The sequence below is a fragment of the Salvelinus alpinus genome, chromosome 11, assembly GCF_045679555.1.
Source record: "Salvelinus alpinus chromosome 11, SLU_Salpinus.1, whole genome shotgun sequence".
NCBI lineage: Eukaryota > Metazoa > Chordata > Actinopteri > Salmoniformes > Salmonidae > Salvelinus > Salvelinus alpinus.
The window spans coordinates 55,089,507-55,117,406 of record NC_092096.1 but is presented as its reverse complement, the minus strand read 5'-3'; the positions used below and the strand labels follow the sequence as shown (position 1 = coordinate 55,117,406).

Genomic DNA, 27,900 nt, shown 5'->3' with positions numbered 1-27,900 from the left:
TCTCCCTCTCTCTCCCTCTCTCTCTCTCTCTCTCTCTCTCCCTCCCTCTCTCTCCCTCCCTCCAACTGTTGATTTTACCGCGGGGCTCCTCAACCCCTGGGTCCTTCTGGGACCGCAACGTGACCACACTCTCCTAGGCGCTGTTCTACCCCACTTTTAAACTCCCGCTTCCCAAGTCCTCCCCAGTCCTTCTCCCCAAGCATCTTGAAGCGATTTGGGGCTCTCTCTCTCTCTGGCTGTCTCCCCCCCCCCGCCCCCTACTCAACCCTGGAGGCGGGGGAGGAGGAGGGTTAAGGGCTTAGGAGAGTGTGGTCACGTTGCGGTCCCAGAAGGACCCAGGGGTTGAGGAGCCCCGCGGTAAAATCAACAGTTAGAGGGTGAGAGAGAGAGAGAGAGAGAGAGAGGGAGGGAGGAACGAAAGAAAGAAAGAGAGGAGAGGAGAGAAGGAGAGAGTAACGTGGCTCGCTTTGTGCCTTGGGGTAGGAATGGTAGCTGGTCTGAAATCCAGAGCCCAGGATGAATAACTGTACCAGAAGCAGACATTGGTGTGGGGCCGTTGGAATGATCTTGCACCTGGGGCCCACATGCACTGACTATAGGCTTTTAGGATCATAGTCTAGGAGCCCCACATATACTGTGGCCCTATAGAAACATAGTGTAGCCAAGGGTCAGAGACCTCTTTAGACACTGTGGCCTTTTAGTACTAAGGTTTCGGGGCCCCTCAGATTTCACGGCCCCTCAAAGTACAAAGTTTAGGCTTCATACACACACCAGGGCCATGAAAGTCATAGGTCAGGGACTGGGAAGACTTTGGGCAAAACTCTATTCCCCATTCCCCCTATACTGTAGTGAAAGTTTTTTACTATAACCACCCACACCCCATTTAGTGCACTACGTTGAACCATACTGTGACGGCTCTGGTCAAAAGTAGTGCAGTAAATGACTAGGAGGGTATCATTTTGAGACTGGCAGACTGTGTGGGCCTTACGGGGGCCCTCTCTGTGGCCCCTGTGTCCCAGGACAGGTGACCCAGACTATGATAGGTGAGTCAGGTCAGCCCCTATACTTCTCTACCTCTTCATCCCTCCACCTCTCTATCCCTCCACCTCTCTATCCCTCCACCTCTTTAACCCCCCTCTCTATCACTCCCCCTTTCTATCCCTCCCCCTCTCTATCCCTCCACCTCTCTATCCCTCTCCCTCTTCATCCCTCCCCCTCTTCATCCCTCCCCCTCTCTATCCCTCCCCCTCTTCATCCCTTCCCCTCGTCATCCCTCCCCCTCTCTATCCCTCCCCCTCTCTATCCCTCCCCCTCTTCATCCCTCCCCCTCTCTACCCCCCCTCTCTATCCCTCCCCCTCTTCATCCCTCCCCCTCTTCATCCCTCCCCCTCTCTATCCCTCCCCCTCTCTATCCCTCCATCTCTCTACCCCCCCTCTCTCTCCCTCTCTATCCCTCCCCCTCTCTATCCCTCCACCTCTCTATCCCTCCCCCTCTCTATCACTCCCCCTCTTCATCCCTCCCCCTCTCTACCCCCCCTCTCTATCCCTCCCCCTCTTCATCCCTCCCCCTCTCTACCCCCCCTCTCTATCCCTCCCCCTCTTCATCCCTCCCCCTCTTCATCCCTCCCCCTCTCTATCCCTCCCCCCCTCTATCCCTCCACCTCTCTATCCCTTCCCCTCTTCATCCCTCCCCCTCTCTATCCCTCCCCCTCTCTATCCCTCCACCTCTCTATCCCCCCTCTCTCCCTCTCTATCCCTCCCCCTCTCTATCCCTCCACCTCTCTATCCCTCCCCCTCTCTATCCCTCCCCCTCTCTATCCCTCCACCTCTCTATCCCCCCCTCTCTCTCCCTCTCTATCCCTCCCCCTCTCTATCCATCCACCTCTCTATCCCTCCCCCTATCTATCCCTCCACCTCTCTATCCCTCCACCTCTCTATCCCTCCCCCTCTCTACCCCCCCTCTCTATCCCTCCCCCTCTCTATCCCTCCCCCTCTTCATCCCTCCCCCTCTCTATCCCTCCCCCTCTCTATCCCTCCACCTCTCTATCCCCCCTCTCTCTCCCTCTCTATCCCTCCCCCTCTCTATCCCTCCACCTCTCTATCCCCCCCTCTCTCTCCCTCTCTATCCCCCCCCCTCTCTATCCCTCCACCTCTCTATCCCTCCACCTCTCTATCCCTCCACCTCTATATCCCTCCCCCTCTCTATCCCTCCACCTCTCTATCCCTCTCCCTCTCTTTCCCTCCACCTCTCTATCCCTCCACCTCTCTATCCCTCCCCCTCTCTATCTCTCTCCCTCTCTATCCCTCCACCTCTCTATTCCTCCACCTCTCTATCCCTCCCCCTCTTCATCCCTCCACCTCTCTATCCCTCTCATTCTCTATCCCTCCACCTCTCTATCCCTCCCCCTCTCTATCCCTCCACCTCTCTATCCCTCCACCTCTCTATCCCTCCCCCTCTCTATCCCTCCACCTCTCTATCCCTCTCCCTCTCTATCCCTCCCCCTCTCTATCCCTCCACCTCTCTATCCCTCCCCCTCTCTATCCCTCCACCTCTCTATCCCTCCACCTCTCTATCCCTCCCCCTCTCTATCCCTCCACCTCTCTATCCCTCCCCCTCTCTATCCCTCCACCTCTCTATCCCTCCACCTCTCTATCCCTCCCCCTCTCTATCCCTCCACCTCTCCTCTCGGGATGTGTACCGTTATTCGAATGTTTGAATATCCAAACGGACGTCAGCATTCGATTACATGGGAGAGTAAAGGCTTTGTCTGAAAGTAAATATAATGCTCTATGTGACATGGCTACATAGCTTATAAGGACAGGCCGTAAGTGGGAGATTTCTAATCAATTCAAAATGGAGTTAAAATGATGGATTTAAGTTGGCTAAATGACAAGGAGGAGGCTACTATGATCAAACAACACGTAGGCTGTTGTTTCATATGAACGGAGTTGTTTTAGACAAGGACGCCTCAAAATAGCCTCAAGTAACCTCGCTACTTCAGCTAGCTGGCTAACATAGCTGGCTACTCTAGCTAGCTGGCTAACATAGCTGGCTACTCTAGCTAGCTGGCTAACATAGCTGGCTACTTCAGCTAGCTGGCTAACATAGCTGGCTACTTCAGCTAGCTAGCTAACATAGCTGGCTACTTCAGCTAGCTAGCTAACATAGCTGGCTACTTCAGCTAGCTGGCTAACATAGCTGGCTACTTCAGCTAGCTAGCTAACATAGCTGGCTACTTCAGCTAGCTGGCTAACATAGCTGGCTACTGCAGCTAGATAGCTTCTTTACAACGATTCGATGAGGTCAAGACAGGCACTACTAGATGATATAACAGATGGCAGCAACAAGTTTGTCTAACTAGCGCAAGTCATTTTGGCTACTTTCTCTCCCCCCGTGCCACACACCGACCGTCACACACACTGGCCCCTGATCCCCTCCCGCCCCTACCCCACCATTCTGCTGAAACAAGCGCTCTCTTGAGTCACGCGAGCAAGTCCTCCGCCCCCGAAAAATATAAATAATAACAATTCTTTAAAATACATTTATTTCGACTATCCGAATATATCCTGATATTATGATAGTATTTGAATAGTGAAATAATTTCAACTGCCCATCCCTACTCTCCACCCTTCCATCAGAGACATCTATGGTGTCTGTCCTCATTCCTCCCGAGCCTTCACTCACCTAATTGAATTACTGAGTTGGTTTGAGAGAATGAGTTTAACCACACACACACACATACACACACACACACACACACACACACACACACACACACACACACACACACACACACACACTGAGTGAGATATAAACACCAGCTGGAGCTCTAAAAGCCTAGTTGGAAAGCACACGCACACACACACAGACACACACATACACACACACACACACACATGGTCGCACACACACACGCACGCACACACACACACACACACACACACACACACACACACACACACACACACACACACACACACACACACACACACACACACACACACACACTGGGGGGCCCTCCGGCTCTGGCCTGTCCAAGACCTGGGTTCTCCATCAGCCCACACCTCCTATAGGAGTTCTTAATGAGGCCAATTGAGCCAGCCGCAAATCATTCCAATTTACACTGGACTACATACTGAGAGAGAGGAGGTGGAGAGAGAGGAGGTGGCGAGGAGGAGGAGATTAAAATCTATAATCGGCTTCCTATTTCGCAACAAAGCCTCCTTCACTCATGCTGCCAAACATACCCTCGTAAAACTGACTATCCTACCGATCCTTGACTTTGGCGATGTCATTTACAAAATAGCCTCCAACACTCTACTCAGCAAACTGGATGTAGTCTATCACAGTGCCATCCGTTTTATCACCAAAGCCCGATATACTACCCACCACTGCGACCTGTACGCTCTCGTTGGCTGGCCCTCACTACATATCTGTCGCCAAACCCACTGGCTCCAGGTCATCTGTAAGTCTTTTCTAGGTAAAGCCCTGCCTTATCTCAGCTCACTGGTCACCATAGCAACACCCAACCGTAGCACGCGCTCCAGCGGGTATATTTCATTGGTCATCCCCAAAGCCATCACTTACCTTGGCCATCTTTCCTTCCAGTTCTCTGCTGCAAATGACTGGAACGAATTGCAAAAATCACTGAAGCTGGAATCTCATATCTCCCTCACTAACGTTAAGCATCAGATGTCAGAGCAGCTTACCGATCACTGTACCTGTACACAGCCCATCTGTAAATAGCACACCCAACTACCTCATCCCCATATTGTTTTTTGTTTGTTGCTCTTTTGCACCCCAGTGTCTCTACTTGCACATCATCATCTGCACATCTATCACTCCAGTGTTAATGATAAATTGTAATTATTTTGCCACTATGGCCTATTTATTGCCTTGCCTACCTAATCTTACTACATTTGCACACACTGTATATAGATTTTTCTATTGTGTTATTGACTGTATGTTTGTTTATCCCATGTGTAACTCTGTGTTGTTTTTGTCACACTGCTTTGCTTTATCTTGGCCAGGTCGCAGTTGTAAATGAGAAATGTTCTCAACTGGCCTACCTGGTTAAATATAGGTGGGGAGAGAGAGGAGGTGGGAGAGAGAGAGGAGGTGGGAGAGAGAGGAGGGGGAGAGAGAGAGGAGGAGGGGAGAGAGAGGAGGAGGGGAGAGAGAGGAGGGAGAGAGAGAGGAGGGAGAGAGAGAGAGGAGGAGGGAGAGAGAGGAGGAGGGGGAGAGAGAGGAGGGGGAGAGAGAGGAGGGGGGAGAGAGGAGGAGGTGGGGGAGAGAGAGGAGGAGGGGGAGAGGAGGTGGGGGAGAGAGAGGAGGAGGGGGAGAGAGAGGAGGAGGGGGAGAGAGAGGAGGTGGGGAGAGAGAGGAGGTGGGGGGAGAGAGAGAGGAGGAGGGGGAGAGAGGAGGTGGGGAGAGAGAGGAGGAGGGGGAGAGAGAGGAGGAGGGGGAGAGAGAGGAGGGGGAGAGAGAGGGAGGGAGGGAGATGGAAGAATGTAAAGGGAGGGAGGGAGGGAGGGAGAGATGGAAGAATGTAAAGAGAGGGAGGGAGGGAGAGCGAGAGATGGAAGAGTGTAAAGAGAGGGAGGGAGGGAGGGAGGGAGGGATGTAAAGAGAGAGAGGGAGGGAGATGGAAGAATGTAAAGAGAGGGAGGGAGGGAGGGAGAGATGGAAGAATGTAAAGAGAGGGAGGGAGGGAGAGAGAGAGATGGAAGAGTGTAAAGAGAGGGAGGGAGGGAGGGAGGGAGAGATGGAAGAATGTAAAGAGAGGGAGGGAGGGAGAGCGAGAGATGGAAGAGTGTAAAGAAGGACCCGGCTGTGTGTTCTTTAAAGGCCAAGTCATCAGCGTGCCTGCATCCCATGTCTCTGTGGTTAGCCCCACGGTTACGGGGTGTGTGATGTGACACCAGCGCTGCGGCAATCCAGACCGCCTCCGGACAGATGGAAGGGAGGGGGTGTGTGTGTGTGTGTGTGTGTGTGTGTGTGTGTGTGTGTGTGTGTGTGTGTGTGTGTGTGTGTGTGTGTGTGTGTGTGTGTGTGTGTGTGTGTGTGTGTGTGTGTGTGTGTGTGTGTGTGTGTGTGTGTGTGTGCTGATGAAGGATGCTGTGCACTGCAGTGACAAGGACACTCTTACCTTCAGAGTCCCACGACACCGGCTAACTATTCAAACACAACCTCAGCCCTACCTGCCTCTCTCTGTCTCTGTTCCTCCCTCTCATCCCTCTCCTCCCTCTCATCCCTCTTCTCCCTCTCCTCCCTCTCATCCCTCTTCTCCCTCTTCTCCCTCTCCTCCATCTCCTCCCTCTCCTCCCTCTTCTCCCTCTCCTCCCTCTCCTCCCTCTCCTCCCTCTTCTCCCTCTCCTCCCTCTCCTCCCTCTTCTCCCTCTCCTCCCTCTTCTCCCTCTCTCTGTGTCAGGAGAAACCATATGTAAACAATTTTTCCTGTCGTTCTCTCTCACCACAGACATTCCAGCACTCTGGCTTTCCAACAACCTTGTGTTGCTCTGCTGTTAGCTACTATTTCTCATTCTGCACCTCTCTCTTCCTCCTTCTCTCTGGCCACCTCTCTCTTCCTCCTTCTCTCTGGCCACCTCTCTCTTCCTCCTTCTCTCTGGCCACCTCTCTCTTCCTCCTTCTCTCTGGCCACCTCGCTCCTCCTCCTTCTCTCCGGCCACCTCTCTCTTCCTCCTTCTCTCTGGCCACCTCTCTCTTCCTCCTTCTCTCCGGCCACCTCTCTCTTCCTCCCTCTCTCCGGCCACCTCTCTCTTCCTCCCTCTCTCCCTCTCTCCGGCCACCTCTCTCTTCCTCCCTCTCTCCTTCCCCAGTACTCCCTCTCTCCTTCCCTACTACTCCCTCTCTCCTTCCCTACTACTCCCTCTCTCCTTCCCTACTACTCCCTCTCTCCTTTCCTACTACTCCCTAATTCCTTCCCTACTACTCCGTCTCTCCCTCCCTACTACTCCCTTTCTCCTTCCCTACTACTCCCTCTCTCCTTCCCTACTACTCCCGCTCTCCTTCCCTACTACTCCCTCTCTCCCTCCCTACTACTCCCTCTCTCCCTCCCTACTACTCCCTCTCTCCTTCCCTACTACTCCCTCTCTCCTTCCCTACTACTCCCTCTCTCCCTCCCTACTACTCCCTCTCTCCCTCCCTACTACTCCCTCTCTCCTTCCCTACTACTCCCTCTCTCCTTCCCTACTACTCCCTCTCTCCTTCCCTACTACTCCCTCTATCCCTCCCTACTACTCCCTCTCTCCCTCCTTACTACTCCCTCTCTCCTTTCCTACTACTCCCTCTCTCCCTCCTTACTACTCCCTCTCTCCTTCCCTACTACTCCCTCTCTCCTTCCCTACTACTCCCTCTCTCCTTCCCTACTACTCCCTCTCTCCCTCCCTACTACTCCCTCTCTCCCTCCCTACTACTCCCTCTCTCCTTCCCTACTACTCCCTCTCTCCTTCCCTACTACTCCCTCTCTCCTTCCCTACTACTCCCTCTCTCCCTCCCTACTACTCCCTCTCTCCTTCCCTACTACTCCCTCTCTCCCTCCCTACTACTCCCTCTCTCCCTCCCTACTACTCCCTCTCTCCTTCCCTACTACTCCTTCTCTCCTTCCCTACTACTCCCTCTCTCCTTCCCTACTACTCCCTCTATCCCTCCCTACTACTCCCTCTCTCCCTCCTTACTACTCCCTCTCTCCCTCCCTACTACTCCCTCTCTCCTTCCCTACTACTCCCTCTCTCCTTCCCTACTACTCCCTCTCTCCTTCCCTACTACTCCCTCTCTCCTTCCCTACTACTCCCTCTATCCCTCCCTACTACTCCCTCTCTCCCTCCTTACTACTCCCTCTCTCCTTTCCTACTACTCCCTCTCTCCCTCCTTACTACTCCCTCTCTCCCTCCCTACTACTCCCTCTCTCCCTCCCTACTACTCCCTCTCTCCTTCCCTACTACTCCCTCTCTCCTTCCCTACTACTCCCTCTATCCCTCCCTACTACTCCCTCTCTCCCTCCTTACTACTCCCTCTCTCCTTCCCTACTACTCCCTCTCTCCCTCCTTACTACTCCCTCTCTCCTTCCCTACTACTCCCTCTCTCCCTCCCTACTACTCCCTCTCTCCTTCCCTACTACTCCCTCCTCCCCTCCCTACTACTCCCTCTCTCCTTCCCTACTACTCCCTCTCTCCTTCCCTACTACTCCCTCTCTCCCTCCCTACTACTCCCTCTCCCCCTCCCTACTACTCCCTCTCTCCTTCCCTACTACTCCCTCTCTCCCTCCCTACTACTCCCTCTCTCCTTCCCTACTACTCCCTCTCCCCCTCCCTACTACTCCCTCTCTCCTTCCCTACTACTCCCTCTCTCCTTCCCTACTACTCCCTCTCTCTTTCCCTACTACTCCCTCTCCCCTTCCCTACTACTCCCTCTCTCCTTCCCTACTACTCCCTCTCTCCTTCCCTACTACTCCCTCTCTCCCTCCCTACTACTTCCTCTCTCCCTCCTTACTACTCCCTCTCTCCTTCCCTACTACTCACTCTCCCCCTCCCTACTACTCCCTCTCTCCTTCCCTACTACTCCCCCAATGTTTTTGCTCTGTTTCTCTTTCGCACTCTGTCCCTCCATTCCATGTCCTTGCCATCTCTCTTTCTCACTGTCTTTCACCTCTTCATCACTTGCTTTTTCTTCTCACCCCGATGTGGAGATATCTAGGCCACGCCTCCGTATTGGAAATAGTCAAATCCGGCATTCCCAAAGCAGCACCCTGTTCCCTACACAGTGCACTACTTTTGACCTGGGCCCTATGATCAAAAGTATAGAGAATAGGACATAGTCAAAGTATGATCAGTGACTTTCTCTCGTCTGAAAACTCTCTCTCTGTCTACTCTCAGTCAAAGAACTTCTCTGTACTGTAGTAATGCTCTTGAGATCCAGGTAACTGCCAAAATAAAGGAAACACCCAACATAAAGTGTCTTAAGAGGGTGTTGGACCACCCCGAGCCAGAACAGCTTCAATGCGCGTTGGCATAGATTCTACAAGTGTATGGAACTCTGTTGGAGGGAAACGACGCCATTTGTCCTCGCGAAATTCCATCATTGTGTTTTTTATTGATGGCTTTGGAAAAGACCGTCTCAGGCGAATCTCCCGAGTGTTCCATTGGATTGAGATCTGGTGACTGAGACACACACACACCCTTTAAACCCCCCTATGTTCCTTTGAGACCCGTCTTTCAACGTCACTGAGATCTCTTCTTCTAGCCACGGTAGCCAAAATAATCGGGCGACTGGGCGTTTTTACCGATGCATGATGGGATGTCCATTGCTAATTAGCTCAGGGACCACACCTGTGTGGAAGCACCTGCTTTCAACATACGTTGTATCCCTTCATTTAGTCAAGTGTTTCCTTTATTTTGGCGGTTACCCGTATGTTTGTTTAATATTTATCTTTATCTAATAAAGCGATAGCACTGTGGAACCCTGCAGACTGAGTATGGATGTATCCGACTGCGTCGAGTCAAAGGGTCTGAATGAACAGCTCTCTTTTTCATCTTTTTTTGCAAATATGCTTTCTGGGAAATATGTTTTTCTTTCGTTTATTTATTTCTCTGTCCTGTTCCTACTCAAACCTCTGATGAAGGCGATTCATGACGAAAAAGCGTAAGCCTATTGTTTCGTTCTGTCCCGTCAATAAATCTATCGGATGTACCCGGCAACAGACTGCTCCTTGTTCTTCATTCTCCTGGATAGTCACTGGTTGAAGTGTCCTGGGGTAAGGAATGTTTTGGGGATTTTCAAGTCCCTCGGCCAAGCACCTGATCCCCCCCCCCCCCCCCCCCAAAATGGGCTGAAGCTCATATTCATATGGGTATACCTTTTCTCCATGGATGTACTAACTTTGTCTCCTGAATGCGGTTTGCATTGGTAATATGTACAAGAAGTGTGGACCGTTTTTGACACTTTAAGATGATTGGCTGAGTTCAGGATGAAAGCAAATGAATGTACCTCTAGTTCGTCGTATGGGGAGTACTACTCGAAGCACACACAGACACACTGTGGTTCCTGTAGTAGACAACCGAGAGACGAGCGCCAGGTGTCGGATCAGGCCAGTGTGTGTCTGCATCCTTGTGTGTGTAACAGCGTGTGTACATTAGGGCCTGTCTGTGTGTCTACCATGAGATTAACCCCGACAGGTTTATGCATGGGTTCCATAAATCTACCAGAGTACCGGTTTATTATTCAATAATGGGAAGGTACTTTGGGATTCTTAGTAACACATATGGTTGTGTTTAGTTTAATTGGACAAATCATAGAGATCTATTGGCGTGATGTAAGTCTCTCTTTTCTTTTCATCTAGCTTGTCTGTGGGGGGATTTTAGGGCTTTTTCTCATGGGCTCAGACTCAAAGGCTCAATTCTCTCTCGCTCTCTCTCTCTCTCTCTCTCTCTCTCTCTCTCTCTCTCTCTCTCTCTCTCTCTCTCTCTCTCTCTCTCTCTCTCTCTCTCTCTCTCTCTCCTGTGCCGAATGGGTTGGTTTCACCCCGTATTCTCTCACACACAGGGATAGAGACACACACACACACACACATCCCTCTTGTCTTGCTGGCTGCACCTGTGTGCCCGGCTTTGGTTCGGACACGGCTCGAGTTGCCTCTGAGGAATCCGGGATATGCAGGGTGCAGAATACGCTATCTAACCAGCCACAGTCAGGTACATACACACTGCAGAGACGTGAGGGGAGAGGGGGGGGGGAGCAGGGGTCAGGAGAGGAGGGAGACGAGTGTCAGAGAAACTAACACTCCAGTCTTTTCTCTGGCCTTGAAGGTCGAGGCAGGGCAGCGACCAGGGTTGAGAAAATGATGTTTCTGCCCTCATGAAAGACCCCGGAGAAGAAAGGAGAGGAAAGTTCTCCCCCTCCTCTCCTCCCCTCATCCCACCCCTCCACCCACTCCACCCTCCATCACCTCTGGCCCCTCCATCCCCCACTCCCTGTTGCAAAGTGTGGACACATGAATGGCGCTATTGTCTGCCGGAGAGTGAGGGGGGTAGAGAGAGGGATGCGGTCCGACAAAGGGAGAGAGGCAGGGTGCTGAGGGCAAGTGAGTGGAGCTGCGTCTGTTCATTCCGTGTCTGGTCCAAGTGATTTATTTCGTTGTGAAGATGAACTCTGTGAAGTTGTACGAAGTTCACTTCACTTCTTCTTTCTTGCTTCCGCGTCCAGTTATATGAGAGCGTTGTTCCTTTGTTATAGCATTCGACAACGTTGGAACCAAAGTCTGCTTTGTTATAGAATTCAATGCAATTTCTTGTACCCTCCTGCATGAACAAGACTGTTGACAGTTGAGATTTGTTGCTGGTACAGCACGTGAATTGTAGGTTTGTGAATGTGTGTGTGTGTGTGTGTGCTCATATGTGTGTCTAGCCACGGTAGCCCAGTGATAGCGGTTAGCTGTGTTGGGAAGCAGGGGAAGGTATGCACATGGTGATAAAGATTCTCGGTGAGCCTGCATAGCGCCATCACACGGGGTTAACTCAACAAGTAGGGCTACAGTTCGTCTCTATACCGGTTTCTGTTTTTCAATCGCTCCTTTTTTTCTTTCTTGCTTTTCCTCTTTTTATCCTTTTGCACATCTCTTTGTCTGTTTCTCAGTTTTCTCCCTTTCAGTTCCTGAACAGACATCTGTGTTTGAGATCTCTCTTCGGTTGATCTTTATCTCATGTTCCCCTCGCTCCCTTTCTCCATTTTAAACATACCTTTACTTCCTCCTCCCTCTGGTTTGACCATTACACCTGCCTGCACAGTAGCATTCTCTCTCTCTCTCTCTCTCTCTCTCTCTCTCTCTCTCTCTCTCTCTCTCTCGCTCTCGCTCTCGCTCTCTCTCTCTCTCTTTCACACACACCATTCTCTTGCTCTTTTGTCTACTGTGACATAGGCTACAACCCACCATCAGATAACACACAAATGTGCCATGCAGGAAATAAGGGGGGTGTGAATGTGCCTTCAGGAAGGTGTTTGTATGGGTATGTGTGTTAGTATCTCCTGAGTGTGTTATTGTGTACATGGAAGCCCCTTAGCAACTGCCTATGTGACTGGAATTTATAGTAGACCGTCTGTAAATGGTGTGTGTGTGTGTGTGTGTGTGTGTGTGTGTGTGTGTGTGTGTGTGTGTGTGTGTGTGTGTGTGTGTGTGTGTGTGTGTGTGTGTGTGTGTGTGTGTAAGGCCCAGCCCCCTACTGTGCTTTCCTGGTGCGGGGGTGTGTGTTGAGTGCAGTGAGTGTTTCCCTCTCCAGTGTAAGTGCTCAGTGATAACCTCCTGCTCCCGGTGATGAGAACAGGAATGCCAAGTTCCTCTGCTGCTGCAGGCCTCTACTACACTAGCTTCTAGCTAGCTTCTCCACTACCATTTGCAGGGTCAAGGACGAAATTCTATATTCATTTAAGGTGTCTATGCTGCTAGCAAAACATTCTAACAGCTACTCAATTAGCATATTTCTGGTCACACAGCCTACATTTCCCATTCACTACGTGCTACTGATAGCAAAAAAATGCTAATGCTAACAGATTACAGATAGCCTAACAGTGCTCTTGTGTTGTTGTGCTAGCCGTGCTAGCGTTGTGGTGTGCTGTTCGGCAAAGTGGCGTTGTGTTCTGTGGACGAGTCCGTTGGTCTTAGTCCCTAATGTCCCTCCTCTGCCTCTCTCTCTGTTCTGACTAAGTGTCGCCAAGATCCTGGGGTGGTTAACTGCCTGCCTGGCGTCAGGTAGCCTAGTGGTTAAGAGCGTTGGGCAAGTAATTCGCTGGTTCGAATCCCCGTACCGACTAGACGAAAAGATCTGCTCAATGTGAGCTCGAGCAACGCAGTTAACCCTAATTGCTCCTGTAAGTCGCTCTGGATAAGAGCGTCTGCAAAATGACTCAAATGTAAATGTGTAGCGGAATTTAACAGAATAATTTCCAAGGACTGTTGGATGAGTAGGGAGGTGAGGGGCTTGGGTTTGCGTTTTTGCGTGATGAAAAAAAAGAGGACGAAAAAACCTGCCTTCAACGAACGGAGACGGAGAAACACTTACTATATAGGTTATGTTGATTAGTCTTTACAAGTGACACTAACCTCTCATTTTATTTTCTACTTCTCTCTCTTTCTTTCTCCTTCTCTCTCCTCTCTCTCTTTCTCTCCTTCTCTCTCTCTTTCTCTCTCCTTCTCTCTCTCTGTCTCCCTCTAGGTTTTTGGACGATAAGGGCTACGTCCTCTACCCTCAGATTGGGGATCGCCTGGATCTCATCTGTCCGTCGTCGGACCCCCCAAGCCAGCGGGCCCCCGCCGAGTACGAGTTCTACAAGCTGTACCTGGTGTCGTCACGTGAGCAGGCGGACAGGTGTGAGGTGACGGGCGCGCCCAACCTGCTGCTCACCTGTGACAAGCCCAACAATGACATGAGGTTCACCATCAAGTTCCAGGAGTACTCTCCTAACCTGTGGGGACACGAGTTCAAGACCAACGCTGACTACTACATCATCGGTGAGCGGGGAGAATTGTAGTGTGTGTGTGGAGGGGTGGGGGGGGGTGTTGCTTGCCTGTGTGTGTTTTGCGTGTGTTTATATTCTGTATCTCCTCTGCTGCTGTTGATTTGACCCGAGGTTATTCTTATTGCCAGACTTGCAGTGACCGGGGATCCGGCTATTTCTTTTGTTCTCCTTTGGGTTTGTTTGAGGTCAGGACTCGTGAATACGTGGCGAGGTCATCAACGCCAGCCAAGCCAAGCGTGTGTATCACGTAGAACGATCTCTTAAGGTCACGTCAAGCGACACCTCTCCGGGGCTGTTTTCTTCAGTACACACAACACTACGAGGGAGAGAACGAGTGGATTCGGGAGCCCAGGAGAACTCTTGACACACACACACACGCACACGCACACGCACACACACATGGCCGTGCCAACCCAAACATGAGCTCTGTGTAAAACTCCTCAGGAAGGAGTAGACATTATTAGATTGCTGTACTGTAGATTCTCTCCTTCGTCCTTGGGACCCCCATTTCACTCAGGTGTATTAATGCTGTCTTCACTTCCTCTTCTCATGGGTGGGGGGAAAAAAAGAGGAGAGAGAGCCAAGAAGAAGTGGAAATGGTGACGGAGAGAGAGAGAGAGAGAACATTTGAGAAAGAGAGAGAGAATGAGAGACTGCGAACTACAGACGAACTGAATCCATCCGCTTCCCTCGTACCGAGCTACTTGTGCTCTATATTTGCCTGACAGTTTCTGTGCCACATCTAGTATCTTCATGCCGCGTGTGTTTGAGAGGCAGGGCGGGGGGAGCGTATCGTATCGGTACTCCAAGTATGCACTCACTCACAATCAGCAGAGCTGCATTTTTTCCAGATTACATCTGCTTAGACGTGTTAACCCACTGCAACATTCACAATAGCCCCCCTGTGTGTGTGTGTGTGTGTGTGTGTGTGTGTGTGTGTGTGTGTGTGTGTGTGTGTGTGTGTGTGTGTGTGTGTGTGTGTGTGTGTGTGTGTGTGTGTGTGTGTGTGTGTGTGTGTGTGTGTGTGTGTGTGTGTGTGTGTGTTTGTGTGTGTTTTAGTGTGTGTGTAGTACATACATGCGTGCCTGTGTGTTTTGTGTTAAGAATATGAAGTGGGTTGAGGTGTGTGTGTGTGTGTGTGTGTGTGTGTGTGTGTGTGTGTGTGTGTGTGTGTGTGTGTGTGTGTGTGTGTGTGTGTGTGTGTGTGTGTGTGTGTGTGTGTGTGTGTGTGTGTGCTTGCCTGTGTGCTTGCCTGTGTGTTTGCCACAACATCAGCCACTATAGTTCCATGCTGTGGTATGAAGGGTTCAGATAAGAACCACTGGGTTGCCAGATCTATTCTGCAGCCCCAATCTATGTCTAGCCAGACATGGCAACCGGGGTGTCCATAGCACGGACAGGAGCGTTTTATCTTCCCTCAGACAGACTGAGGGATCGATTGACAGCTCCAACCGTAATCAATGAGGGCTCAAACGCAAAGGTCACACACACACAGACAGTCAGACAGATACAGAGATGGAGAGAGAGAGAGACACGAGGTGCGTGTGGAAAATTGGGAGAAGATGGATGGTTCGATGTTGATTTGGCGTGTGTGTGTGTGTGATTGTACAAGGGAAGTTGTTACATTGTGGGTTTCTGGGTCCATTATTTCACGTTATTAATGTACTGTACATGTGTTTCTCTAGTGTTTACCTGATTGAGATTGTCATTATGATCATGTGTTTACCTGATTGTGTGTCCCCGTGTACATGCATTTAATCAAGATTGTTATGAGCCAGTAGTAGAAGGTGTGTGTGTGTGTGTGTGTGTGTGTGTGTGTGTGTGTGTGTGTGTGTGTGTGTGTGTGTGTGTGTGTGTGTGTGTGTGTGTGTGTGTGTGTGTGTGTGTGTGTGTGTGTGTGTGTGTGTGTGTGTGTGTGTAGTTCAGATGTATGTATGAGTCTTTCCCCCCAGGGAAATGTCTTGTAATTAACCTGCCTTAGCATGTGTTAATTTATTCACAGTGGACTAAATGAGCTAGAACGTAGACGGATATGAGAGAGGGGAAATGTTAGACCGAACTGAAGCGAGGAAGAGATGGAGGAGGGATGTAGAGAAAGATAAGGAGAGACTGGGGGGGGGGGGGGGGGGTGAGATCTCAGTAAGCATTGACTCTTTCTCTCTCGTCCCTGTTCTCTCTCTCATCCCTGTTCTCTCTCTCTCGTCCCTGTTCTCTCTCTCATCCCTGTTCTCTCTCTCTCTCTCGTCCCTGTTCTCTCTCTCATCCCTGTTCTCTCTCTCTCTCTCTCATCCCTGTTCTCTCTCTCTCTCATCCCTGTTCTCTCTCTCTCTCATCCATGTTCTCTCTCTCTCTCTCATCCCTGTTCTCTCTCTCTCTCATCCATGTTCTCTCTCTCTCTCATCCATGTTCTCTCTCTCTCTCTCATCCATGTTCTCTCTCTCTCTCTCATCCATGTTCTCTCTCTCTCTCTCATCCCTGTTCTCTCTCTCTCTCTCATCCCTGTTCTCTCTCTCTCTCTCATCCCTGTTCTCTCTCTCTCTCATCCCTGTTCTCTCTCTCTCTCATCCCTGTTCTCTCTCTCTCATCCCTGTTCTCTCTGTCTCTCATCCCTGTTCTCTCTCTCTCATCCCTGTTCTCTCTCTCATCCCTGTTCTCTCTCTCTCGCATCCCTGTTCTCTCTCTCTCTCATCCCTGTTCTCTCTCTCTCTCATCCCTGTTCTCTCTCTCTCATCCCTGTTCTCTCTCTCTCTCTCATCCCTGTTCTCTCTCATCCCTGTTCTCTCTCTCATCCCTGTTCTCTCTCTCATCCCTGTTCTCTTTCTCTCTCTCATCCCTGTTCTCTCTCTCTCTCATCCCTGTTCTCTCTCTCTCATCCCTGTTCTCTCTCTCTCTCATCCCTGTTCTCTCTCTCTCATCCCTGTTCTCTCTGTCTCTCATCCCTGTTCTCTCTCATCCCTGTTCTCTCTCTCTCTCATCCCTGTTCTCTCTCTCTCTCATCCCTGTTCTCTCTCTCTCATCCCTGTTCTCTCTCTCTCATCCCTGTTCTCTCTCTCTCTCTCATCCCTGTTCTCTCTCATCCCTGTTCTCTCTCTCATCCCTGTTCTCTTTCTCTCTCTCATCCCTGTTCTCTCTCTCTCTCTCTCTCTCTCTCTCCCTGTTCTCTCTCTCTCTCATCCCTGTTCTCTCTCTCATCGTCACCATTCAAAGCTCTTCAGTGACACACATACTCCTGATATCTGTAGCTCTTTGAAAGCAGATGCCAGATCCCTGTCACACTCACACACCTCGTGGACGGCTGCCATCTCTCCTTGTCCCCATCAGAGACCGAGAGGAGTATAGATGGCACAAGTTGTCTCCCCTCTTTCTTTGTTGTCAGAGAGCGGAGGATGAAACCTCTTTCCATTCACTGATCTCAAGTCAGCCATCCTGCCTACAGCAGCAGCTTCTCAAATGAAATATTTTGTCTTTGACTGATCTGGAGTCAGTGATCCTGAAGAGTCAGCTTCTCAAAAGCTTCTTATAAAATCAGCTTGGCTCACCTCGTAGAAGAAAATACTAAGGTTATGTAGTTGAGTGAAAGGGGGAGGTTATGTGGTTGAGTGAAAGGGGGAGGTTATCTAGTTGAGTGAAAGGGGGAGGTTATCTAGTTGAGTGAAAGGGGAGGTTATCTAGTTGAGTGAAAGGGGAGGTTATCTAGTTGAGTGAAAGGGGAGGTTATGTAGTTGAGTGAAAGGGGAGGTTAAGTAGTTGAGTGAAAGGGGAGGTTATCTAGTTGAGTGAAAGGGGGAGGTTATGTAGTTGAGTGAAAGGGGAGGTTAAGTAGTTGAGTGAAAGGGGAGGTTAAGTAGTTGAGTGAAAGGGGAGATTATCTAGTTGAGTGAAAGGGGGAGGTTATCTAGTTGAGTGAAAGGGGAGGTTATCTAGTTGAGTGAAAGGGGAGGTTATCTAGTTGAGTGAAAGGGGAGGTTAAGTAGCTGAGTGAAAGGGGAGATTATCTAGTTGAGTGAAAGGGGAGGTTATCTAGTTGAGTGAAAGGGGGAGGTTATGTAGTTGAGTGAAAGGGGAGGTTAAGTAGTTGAGTGAAAGGGGAGGTTAAGTAGTTGAGTGAAAGGGGAGATTATCTAGTTGAGTGAAAGGGGGAGGTTATCTAGTTGAGTGAAAGGGGAGGTTATCTAGTTGAGTGAAAGGGGAGGTTATCTAGTTGAGTGAAAGGGGAGGTTAAGTAGCTGAGTGAAAGGGGAGATTATCTAGTTGAGTGAAAGGGGAGGTTATCTAGTTGAGTGAAAGGGGGAGGTTATGTAGTTGAGTGAAAGGGGAGGTTATGTAGTTGAGTGAAAGGGGGAGGTTATGTAGTTGAGTGAAAGGGGGAGGTTATGTAGTTGAGTGAAAGGGGGAGGTTATGTGGTTGAGTGAAAGGGGGAGGTTATGTGGTTGAGTAAAAGGGGGAGGTTATGTGGTTGAGTGAAAGGGGAGGTTAAGTAGTTGAGTGAAAGGGGGAGGTTATGTGGTTGAGTGAAAGGGGGAGGTTATGTGGTTGAGTGAAAGGGGGAGGTTATGTGGTTGCCATTGCAGACATGCAGGTGTCCTTTCACAGAGAGGGAGAGACAGGATGACCAACAGAGTGTGAGAGAGAGAGACAGGATGACCAACAGAGTGTGTGAGAGAGAGACAGGATGACCAACAGAGTGTGTGAGAGAGAGACAGGATGACCAACAGAGTGTGAGAGAGAGAGACAGGATGACCAACAGAGTGTGTGAGAGAGAGACAGGATGACCAACAGAGTGTGTGAGAGAGAGACAGGATGACCAACAGAGTGTGAGACAGAAAGGGAAATAAAATAATTTATATGTTGAAAGATAATGATTAAATAATTCCACTCTGAAACCATATAATTGTATGAAATTGATTAGAATCATAAAATTATAATCTGATGATGTGTGTAGTTTCAGTCAGATTTAGATTAAACAATGTATCTGTATAGTGGAAAAACACAGACTGTCTGAGCAAGGCGTAGCTTAGGGTTTGAACTTGTATGTGTGTGCCGAAGAAAAAAACCGAGAACAATTAAACTGTGTTTGGACTGACCTGGCTAGGCCTCTGGGAAACTTATGATAGCATAGGGAGTACTTCTCAAGGTTTCCCTAATCTCGGGGGAATGGAACTGTCGGCTGGGTAGTGATACACAGTGGTGAGAACTATGGAGAAGGATAAAACTCACCTACTGTCTGTGTGTATGTATCTGCGTAGGATATCTACTGTTTGTGTGAAAGTATGTGTGTAAGAAGCCAGTATAAAATGGATGTTTTTGTATTTGGACGTCAGAACGTTCTCGTGAATAAACATTTTGACTATTGTAAGCTGAGAAATCTGTCTGTTTCATTTAAACCAGAATCTTACAAACTCTGGGTTCCAGACTGAGTAGATGAATTGAAGTTTATGAACATTGATAACAAAATTCTCATAACAAAGGGATAGATAGAAAGACAGCGAGAGAGGGAAGTAGAGGAAAGGGGAAAGAGATAGATGGAGAGAAAGGGTGGGATGGAAAGAGAGATAGAGAGAGAGGGGGCACATGCCAGTGAATGTGTACATTGATGTGAATAGGAAGTAAGAGGAGCCTGACAGAGAGAGAGGCAGAGAGAGAGAGAGGCAGGCAGACAGACAGAGACAGACAGACAGACAGACAGACAGACAGACAGACAGACAGACAGACAGACAGACAGACAGACAGAGCATCTTGTCTGCGACACTGGAACACCACGGTCACTTTCAATCACAGACACAGACACACACACACACACACACACACGCGCGCGCGAGTCGATTCACACACACACACACACACACAAGCAGGCACGTACACTCTTGGCACACACGCTAACATATGTATGCTCACACACATACACACAACCATTCTCTGAAATATATGCACAGAGAAGCCCGGAGAGCCCATCTCTGGGACACACACAGACACAATGGCGGACAGATAAACCATCATCCAGCCCAGTATGAATAATGGAAAAGCTGAGTGCAAAACGTCCACCTGAGAGAGTTACGCTCCATTCATTCCGTATGACTGAAGTGCAGAGCTATAGCCTGGTTTGAAATGTATAGGCAATGTTCTGCATTCACTGTAAATGCTGCAGGTCGGCTCATTCGGGAATTCCCTTTACATTTCAAGCACCCTATTTTTCTTTACCTTTATTTTAACAAGGCAAGTCAGTTAAGAACAAATTCTTATTTACAATGACGGCCTAGGAACAGTGGGTTAACTTGTCAGCTCGGCGATTCTTGCAACCTTCGGTTACTAGTCCAACGCTCTAATCACTAGGCTATCTGCCGTGCTATAGTGCTGAACTTCGGCGATATGAGTTTAATCGAGCCCTTAGACTAAGTTGGTGTGTTTTCATGTTCTACCCCCCCCCCCCCCCCCGCTCTCTCTCTCTCTCTCTCTCTCTCTCTCTCTGTCTGTCTCTGTCCGTCTGTCACTCTGTCTGTCTGTCTCTCTCTGTCCGTCTGTCTCTCTCTGTCTGTCTGTCTCTCTCTCTGTCCGTCTGTCTCTCTCTCTGTCCGTCTATCTCTTTCTCTCTCTCTCTGTCCGTCCATCTGTCTCTCTCTCTCTCTCTGTCCGTCTATCTCTTTCTCTCTCTCTGTCCGTCCATCTGTCTCTCTCTCTCTCTCTGTCCGTCTATCTCTTTCTCTCTCTCTCTGTCCGTCCATCTGTCTCTCTCTCTCTCTGTCCGTCTGTGTCTCTCCTTCTCTCTGGTCGTATGTCTCCCTATCTCGCTCTGGCCGTCTGTCTCTCTCTCTGTCCGTCTGTCTCTCTCTGGCCGTCTGTCTCTCTCTCACGCTCTCTCTCTGTCCGTCTGTCTGTCTTACTCTCTCTGGCCGTCTGTCTCTCTCTCTCTCTGGCCGTCTGTCTCTCTCTCTGGCCGTCTGTCTGTCTCTCTCTCTGGCCGTCTGTCTCTCTCTCACGCTCTCTCTCTGTCCGTCGGTCTCTCTCCCTCTCTCTGGCCGTCTGTCTCTCTCTCTCTCTGGCCCTAGCTGGCTGGACACAGTGCCACTGTTTCTGTTTACAGTAGTGAGGATGTTTTTAATAATGCAGCGAGAGCCACACACTGGTTTATTCATCAGGGTTAAGCTGGAATAAACGACAGAGAATAGAAAGATGGAGGGAGGGAGAGGAAATGAGAAAGGGAATACAGAGGAGAGAGAGAGAGAGCTGCACTGCAGCCTAAATGAACTCCATATTCATGAGTTTACGATCAGTGTGTGTGTGTGTGTGTGTACGTTTTATTGTGTGTGTGCATTTGTGTGTTTGCGTAATTGTCTCTCCAATGACTTTAGAGAGAGTGAGGAAAAGGATGGAGGGAGGTGCAGACGGGAGGAGACGGGTCGAAGAGGTGAGGGAACGAGGGACTGCGAGAAATCTATATCTGCTGAATATTTGAAGACGTTAAATCCAGCAGATTTGAGTTTCCCACTCATCAGCACAGAGGTTAGCTACCACAACCACGGAGGAGAAGATGGGAGTACAGAACAGGGGGAGCGAGGGAGGGAACAAGGGACGGTAAGGATGAGAGAAGTGAAGAGGTTATCGACTTGAAATTGAATAATATTTCAATATTAAGTCGGAATTATTAATTAGCTAACCATAGCTAAATATTACAGACGAAACTCATTCTAATTCTCACGTTATTCTTATTGGTTCAAAAAGCAACATAAGTCTATAAATGAACTGATTTATGATCAGCTCAGGCATCTGTATCCAAACCTCTAACATTATAAACTGAACAACAATACTGTACCCAAACCAGTTCTAAAGAAAAAACATGCATTAGAACACAGCATAACCTATAGTAAGTGTTTCTCCCTGTCCCATGCCCATTTTGTGTGTGCAGAAATATGAAAGATATTGTGTTTGTTTAGGACGTACTGAAAACTATTTCAGTCATGCAATATGCGACTGTGGTATGTGGCTGTCTTACCTATCTTAGTTAAATGCACTGACTGTAGGCCTAAATCGCTCTGGAAAAGAGCGTATTCTATATTTAAATGTAGATGGATTAAGCTGGAGGATGAGGACAGAGACCCAGCAGGGTGGTCTGCTCAGCACAGCACGGACGTAAAACTGTAGCCCACAGCTGAGCACTGCGCACATGAACTTTTGCAACACATTAAAATGGAGAGGAGAGCAGCTATGCCGCTTCAGGCCGCTTCTCCCGGTCTCCGGTTGGTAGCCTATTTGATTAAACCGCAGCATTTTTTACAAGCCATGTACTCGGTTCCTTCAACGTCAAAGACAACTCCATCAAATGTAGCTAAAACATTGTTCGTTCCCTGGCTTTAATGATGGGTCCTTGGCTGCAACAAGACGTTGCAATTCCTCATTTAGTTTACTTGACGTAGATTGGCATCGGAGGTAGCCTAGTGGCTGGCTACAACTGGAGCGAGGCGTGAGAATGAGCGGACGGAAGGGGAGGGGGAATGACCCTTTTTAAATAAATTTTTATTAAGTAAACTATTTTAGGCCCAGCCTACACAGTTGTTGTTTTTTATGAAATGCTCCACACATGACATATTTCCGGCCAAAAAAACGATATTTATAACTATTCCTGTACTGCCCGTTCCTGTGGACTGTTTGATCCTGTCCCGAACTCTCTAGAACTTGACTCCCATTCCTGGACCCTCAAGTCCCTGTGGTTCTGTTCCCGTGTCAACCTCTAGTCGGGGTCTCAACTAGTGAAGACATCAAAACTATGAAATAACACATATGGAATCATGTAGTAACCAAAAAAGTGTTAAACAAATCAAAATATATTTTATATGGGAGATTCTTAGTTAGTTTTGATTTCTTCACTATTCTTCTACAATGAGGAAAATTTTAAAAATAAAAACCCTTGAATGAGTAAGTGTTCTAAAACTTTTGACCAGTGTGTGTGTGTGTGTGTGTGTGTGTGTGTGTGTGTGTGTGTGTGTGTGTGTGTGTGTGTGTGTGTGTGTGTGTGTGTGTGTGTGTGTGTGTGTGTGTGTGTGTGTGTGTGTGTATGGTATATATACATGTATTCTCTCCACTGCCTAGAGGGGGCCGCTGAAATATTTTTCACTTAGGGCCCCCAAAAGACTGACTGCATGTGTGGGTATGGATGTGTGTATACAGACCTTCGAGCCACTGGAACCCCTCATGATGAGTTGAGATTCTTTGTGGCCCCCACACCCATGAAGTTGCCCGTCCCTTATCTAAAGCCATTGAAACACTTAACTAGCATGTGATGCACTAAGCTTAAATAGCTGTGAGGCTTATCTAAACATGACATTGATAAGAGACAGAGTGACACACACACACACACAGAAGGACACAGAGGTGTTAAGATGCTAGATTAGTTATCACTGTCGTCGTCCTTAAACGTCCTGCACAGCTACTGACACACAACTGACAAACGCATGTTCAACAGGCCTGAAATAACTCCTCTGACAAACGCATGTTCAACAGGCCTGAAATAACTCCTCTGACAAACGCATGTTCAACAGGCCTGAAATAACTCCTCTGACAAACGCATGTTCAACAGGTCTGAAATAACTCCTCTGACAAACGCATGTTCAACAGGCCTGAAATAACTCCTCTGACAAACGCATGTTCAACAGGCCTGAAATAACCCCTCTGACAAACGCATGTTCAACAGGCCTAAAATAACTCCTCTGACAAACGCATGTTCAACAGGCCTGAAATAACTTCTCTGACAGACGCACTGACACTGTCAGAGCCAGTATATCTACTATATCTATTTTGATCAATGTATTCAAAGGCTACTATGTCATCCCTCAACTAAAATATAGGCCTAGTCCCGACACATCGATGGTTGCTAGCCAAGCCGGCTGGCCGTTCCCTCTATCGGTTAGGTTGCCAGAGACGCGACCCAGTTGTTAAGTCTTTTTGTTCGATGTCTATGGACGCGGCCCAGTCGCTCATTCTAAATGTTCCACTGCCATGCTGGTTGGCAAAGCTCTTATCCCTTTCTTGCTAGCTAGCCAACTACGGCAATCACAGTCAGGTCAAAAAGGTGAAGTTATAATAACAGCAAAGTAGCTGCATTTGCGTTTGCTTAAGCTGTTTCGGATCCATAACAATGAGCTGATGAGGCACGATTTCACCTGGGATAGAAAATGTGCTCTCTCGTCGGGACACTGTCGTTCAGAGGAGCTAGCCAACTACACAGCTAACGCAATCCCTTCATACTGAAGCTGGAAAGACAGCAAACTACTGTAGCTGCATTTCATGGCGTTTAAACTGTTTTTCTGTTGACGTTTCTTTGTATATATATATCCATAAAAATGATGCGGATTCGTGATTTCGACTGGTTGAGAGAAGATGTCCGTTTAGTCATGACCGTTTATTCTCAGTAGGACGGTGTAGATCCAATTTCAATATTGGAACAATGTTGCAAATGTTGAGAGACAGCCTGCGACGTTTGTACAAACTAGAGGTCGACCGATAATGCTTTTTCAATGCTGATACCGATTATTGGAGGACCAAAAAAAAGTCGATACCGATTAATCAGGCAATTTTTATATATATATTTGTAATAATGACAATTACAACAATACTGAATTGGGATTGAACACTTTTATTTTAACTTAATATAATACATCAATAAATGTCACATCAATAAATGTAATACAGTAATCCCTCGTTTATCGCGGGGGTTACGTTCCGAAAATGACCCGCGATAAGTGAAATCCGCGAAATAGAAAACTTTTTTTTTTTTTACAATTAGCAACTATTACATGTACAGTGGGGAGAACAAGTATTTGATACACTGACAATTTTGCAGGTTTTCCTACTTACAAAGCATGTAGAGGTCTGTAATTTTTATCATAGGTACACTTCAACTGTGAGAGAAGGAATCTAAAACAAAAATCCAGAAAATCACATTGTATGATTTTTAATTAATTAATTTGCATTTTATTGCATGACATAAGTATTTGATACATCAGAAAAGCAGAACTGAATAATTGGTACAGAAACCTTAGTTTGCAATTACAGAGATCATACGTTTCCTGTAGTTCTTGACCAGGTTTGCACACACTGCAGCAGGGATTTTGGCCCACTCCTCCATACAGACCTTCTCCAGATCCTTCAGGTTTCGGGGCTGTCGCTGGGCAATACGGACTTTCGGCTCCCTCCAAAGATGTTCTATTGGGTTCAGGTCTGGAGACTGGCTAGGCCACTCCAGGACCTTGAGATGCTTCTTACGGAGCCACTCCTTAGTTGCCCTGGCTGTGTGTTTCGGGTCGTTGTCATGCTGGAAGACCCAGCCACGACCCATCTTCAATGCTCTTACTGAGGGAAGGAGGTTGTTGGTCAAGATCTCGCGATACATGGCCCCATCCATCCTCCCTTCAATACGGTGCAGTCGTCCTGTCCCCTTTGCAGAAAAGCATCCCCAAAGAATGATGTTTCCACCTCCATGCTTCACGGTTGGGATGGTGTTCTTGGGGTTGTACTCATCCTTCTATTCCTCCAAACACGGCGAGTGGAGTTTAGAGCAAAAAGCTCTATTTTTGTCTCATCAGACCACATGACCTTCTCCCATTCCTCCTCTGGATCATCCAGATGGTCATTGGCAAACTTCAGACGGGCCTGGACATGCGCTGGCTTGAGCAGGGGGACCTTGCGTGCGCTGCAGGATTTTAATCCATGACGGCGTAGTGTGTTACTAATGGTTTTCTTTGAGACTGTGGTCCCAGCTCTCTTCAGGTCATTGACCAGGTCCTGCCGTGTAGTTCTGGGCTGATCCCTCACATTCCTCATGATCATTGATGCCCCACGAGGTGAGATCTTGCATGGAGCCCCAGACCGAGGGTGATTGACCGTCATCTTGAACTTCTTCCATTTTCTAATAATTGTGCCAACAGTTGTTGCCTTCTCACCAAGCTGCTTGGCTATTGTCCTGTAGCCCATCCCAGCCTTGTACAGGTCTACAATTTATCCCTGATGTCCTTATACAGCTCTCTGGTCTTGGCCATTGTGGAGAGGTTGGAGTCTGTTTGATTGAGTGTGTGGACAGGTGTCTTTTATACAGGTAACGAGTTCAAACAGGTGCAGTTAATACAGGTAATGAGTGGAGAACAGGAGGGCTTCTTAAAGAAAAACTAACAGGTCTGTGAGAGCCGGAATTCTTACTGGTTGGTAGGTGATCAAATACTTATGTCATGCAATAAAATGCAAATTAATTACTTAAATATCATACAATGTGATTTTCTGGATTTTTGTTTTAGATTCCGTCTCTCACAGTTGAAGTGTACCTATGATAAAAATGACAGACCTCTACATGCTTTGTAAGTAGGAAAACCTGCAAAATCGGCAGTGTATCAAATACTTGTTCTCCCCACTGTATACAAATACAGTGACTCACGTGTAGGCCGTTTCGTCGACATTATGGGTTTAGGAGATGTTCGAAATTACAAGATAATTTGGCCAACTTAATGTAAATTTGCCAAGCTGTTTTATGTACGTACACATAACTGCACGAGACGACAAAATGATAGCACAATTCGTAGCATGTTTTGATACAAGAAGCGGGAGTGAGTTTTTAGCGAATCAGAATGCAGAGCACAATGCACCAAAAAAAAAAAAAAAATGCATTATGAAAATCCGCGAAATAGCGAATCCGCGATAAGTGAACCGCGAAGTGGCGAGGGATCACTGTACATCAATAAATGTCTATGTCACGACTTCTACCGAAGTCGATGCCTCTCCTTGTTCGGGCGGTGCTCGGCGGTCGACGTCACCGGTCTTCTAGCTATCATTGATCTATGTTTCATTTTCCATTGGTTTTGTCTTGTCTTCCTACACACCTGATTCCAATCCCATTCATTATATGTTGTGTATTTAACCCTCTGTTTCCCCTCATGTCCTTGTCAGACATTTGTTTATTGTTATGCTCGTGTTTTATGGATTGGTGTGCGACGGGTTCTTGTACCCACGTTTATTTTTATTATGGACTTCAGTTTTGGAGTTTTTGTTTTAAGTTATTTAACTACTCCATTATACCAAGTTTGATTCTCCTGCGCCTGACTTCCCTGCCACCAACACACACGTCATGACAATCTATTTAGTCTCAAATAAGTAATGAAACATGTTCGATTTAGTTTAAATAATGCAAAACAAAATGTTGGAGAAGAAAGTAAAAGTGCAATATGTGCCATGTAAAAAAGCAAACGTTTAAGTTCCTTGCTCAGAACATGAGAACATATGAAAGCTGGTGGTTCCTTTTAACATGAGTCTTCAATATTCCCAGCTAAGAAGTTTTAGATTGTAGTTATTATAGGACTATTTCTCTCTATACCATTTGTATTTCATATATCCTTTGACTATTGGATGTTCTTATAGGCACTATAGTATTGCCAGCCTAATCTCGGGAGTTGATAGGCTTGAAGTCATAAACAGCGCAATGCTTGAAGCACAGCGAAGAGCTGCTGGCAAATGTAGGAAAGTGCTGTTTGAATGAATGTCACGTTCGCTGTCTTCAAACTCCCTATCATAAATGAGCCAAGGCGCAGCGTGCATGTAATTCCACATCTTTAATCGAAGTGAAACCTTTCACAAAAAAACAGGTAAACAGAATCAGAATGTGATGCAAACACTCACAGAAAATAAATAATTACCCACAAACACAGGTGGGAAAAAGGCTGCCTAAATATGATTCCCAATCAGAGACAACGATAGACATCTGCCTCTGATTGGGAACCATACCCAGCCAACAAAGAAATAGAAAACTAGAATGCCCACCCAAATCACAACCTGACCGAACCAAAGAGAGAAATAAAAAGGCTCTCTAAGGTCAAGGTGTGACAATGAATGCTTACCAGCCTGCTGCTGCCTACCACCACTCAGTCAGACTGCTCTATCAAATATCAAATCATAGATTTAATTATAATATAATTACACACAGAAATAAGAGCCTTAGGTCAAATCCGGAAACTATCATTTTGAAAACAAAACGTTTATTCTTTCAGTGAAATACGGAAACGTTCCGTATTTTGTCTAACAGGTGGCATCCCTAAGTCTAAATATTTCTGTTACATTGCACAACCTTCAATGTTATGTCATACTTATGTCAAATTCTGGCAAATTAATTACGGTCTTTGTTAGGAAGAAATGGTCTTCACACAGTTCGCAACGAGCCAGTCGGCCCAAACTGCTGCATATACCCTGACTCTGCTTGCACAGAACGCAAGAGAAGTGACACAATTTCCCTAATTAAAATAAATTCATGTTAGCAGGCAATATTAACAAAATATGCAGGTTTAAAGTATATGCTTGTGTATTGATTTTAAGAAAGGCATTGATGTTTATGGTTGGGTACATT

General features: G+C 47.8%; 1 protein-coding gene across 1 annotated transcript in view; it reads left to right on the top strand.

Moving 5' to 3' along the window:
* LOC139534452 (ephrin-B3-like) overlaps window positions 1-27,900 on the top strand; it is a 105,086-nt gene that overhangs the window by 36,279 nt on the left and 40,907 nt on the right. Inside the window, exon 2 of the mRNA XM_071333615.1 lies at window positions 13,225-13,520. Coding sequence (XP_071189716.1) covers window positions 13,225-13,520 — 296 coding nt within the window. The remainder of the gene's footprint in view (window positions 1-13,224; window positions 13,521-27,900) is intronic.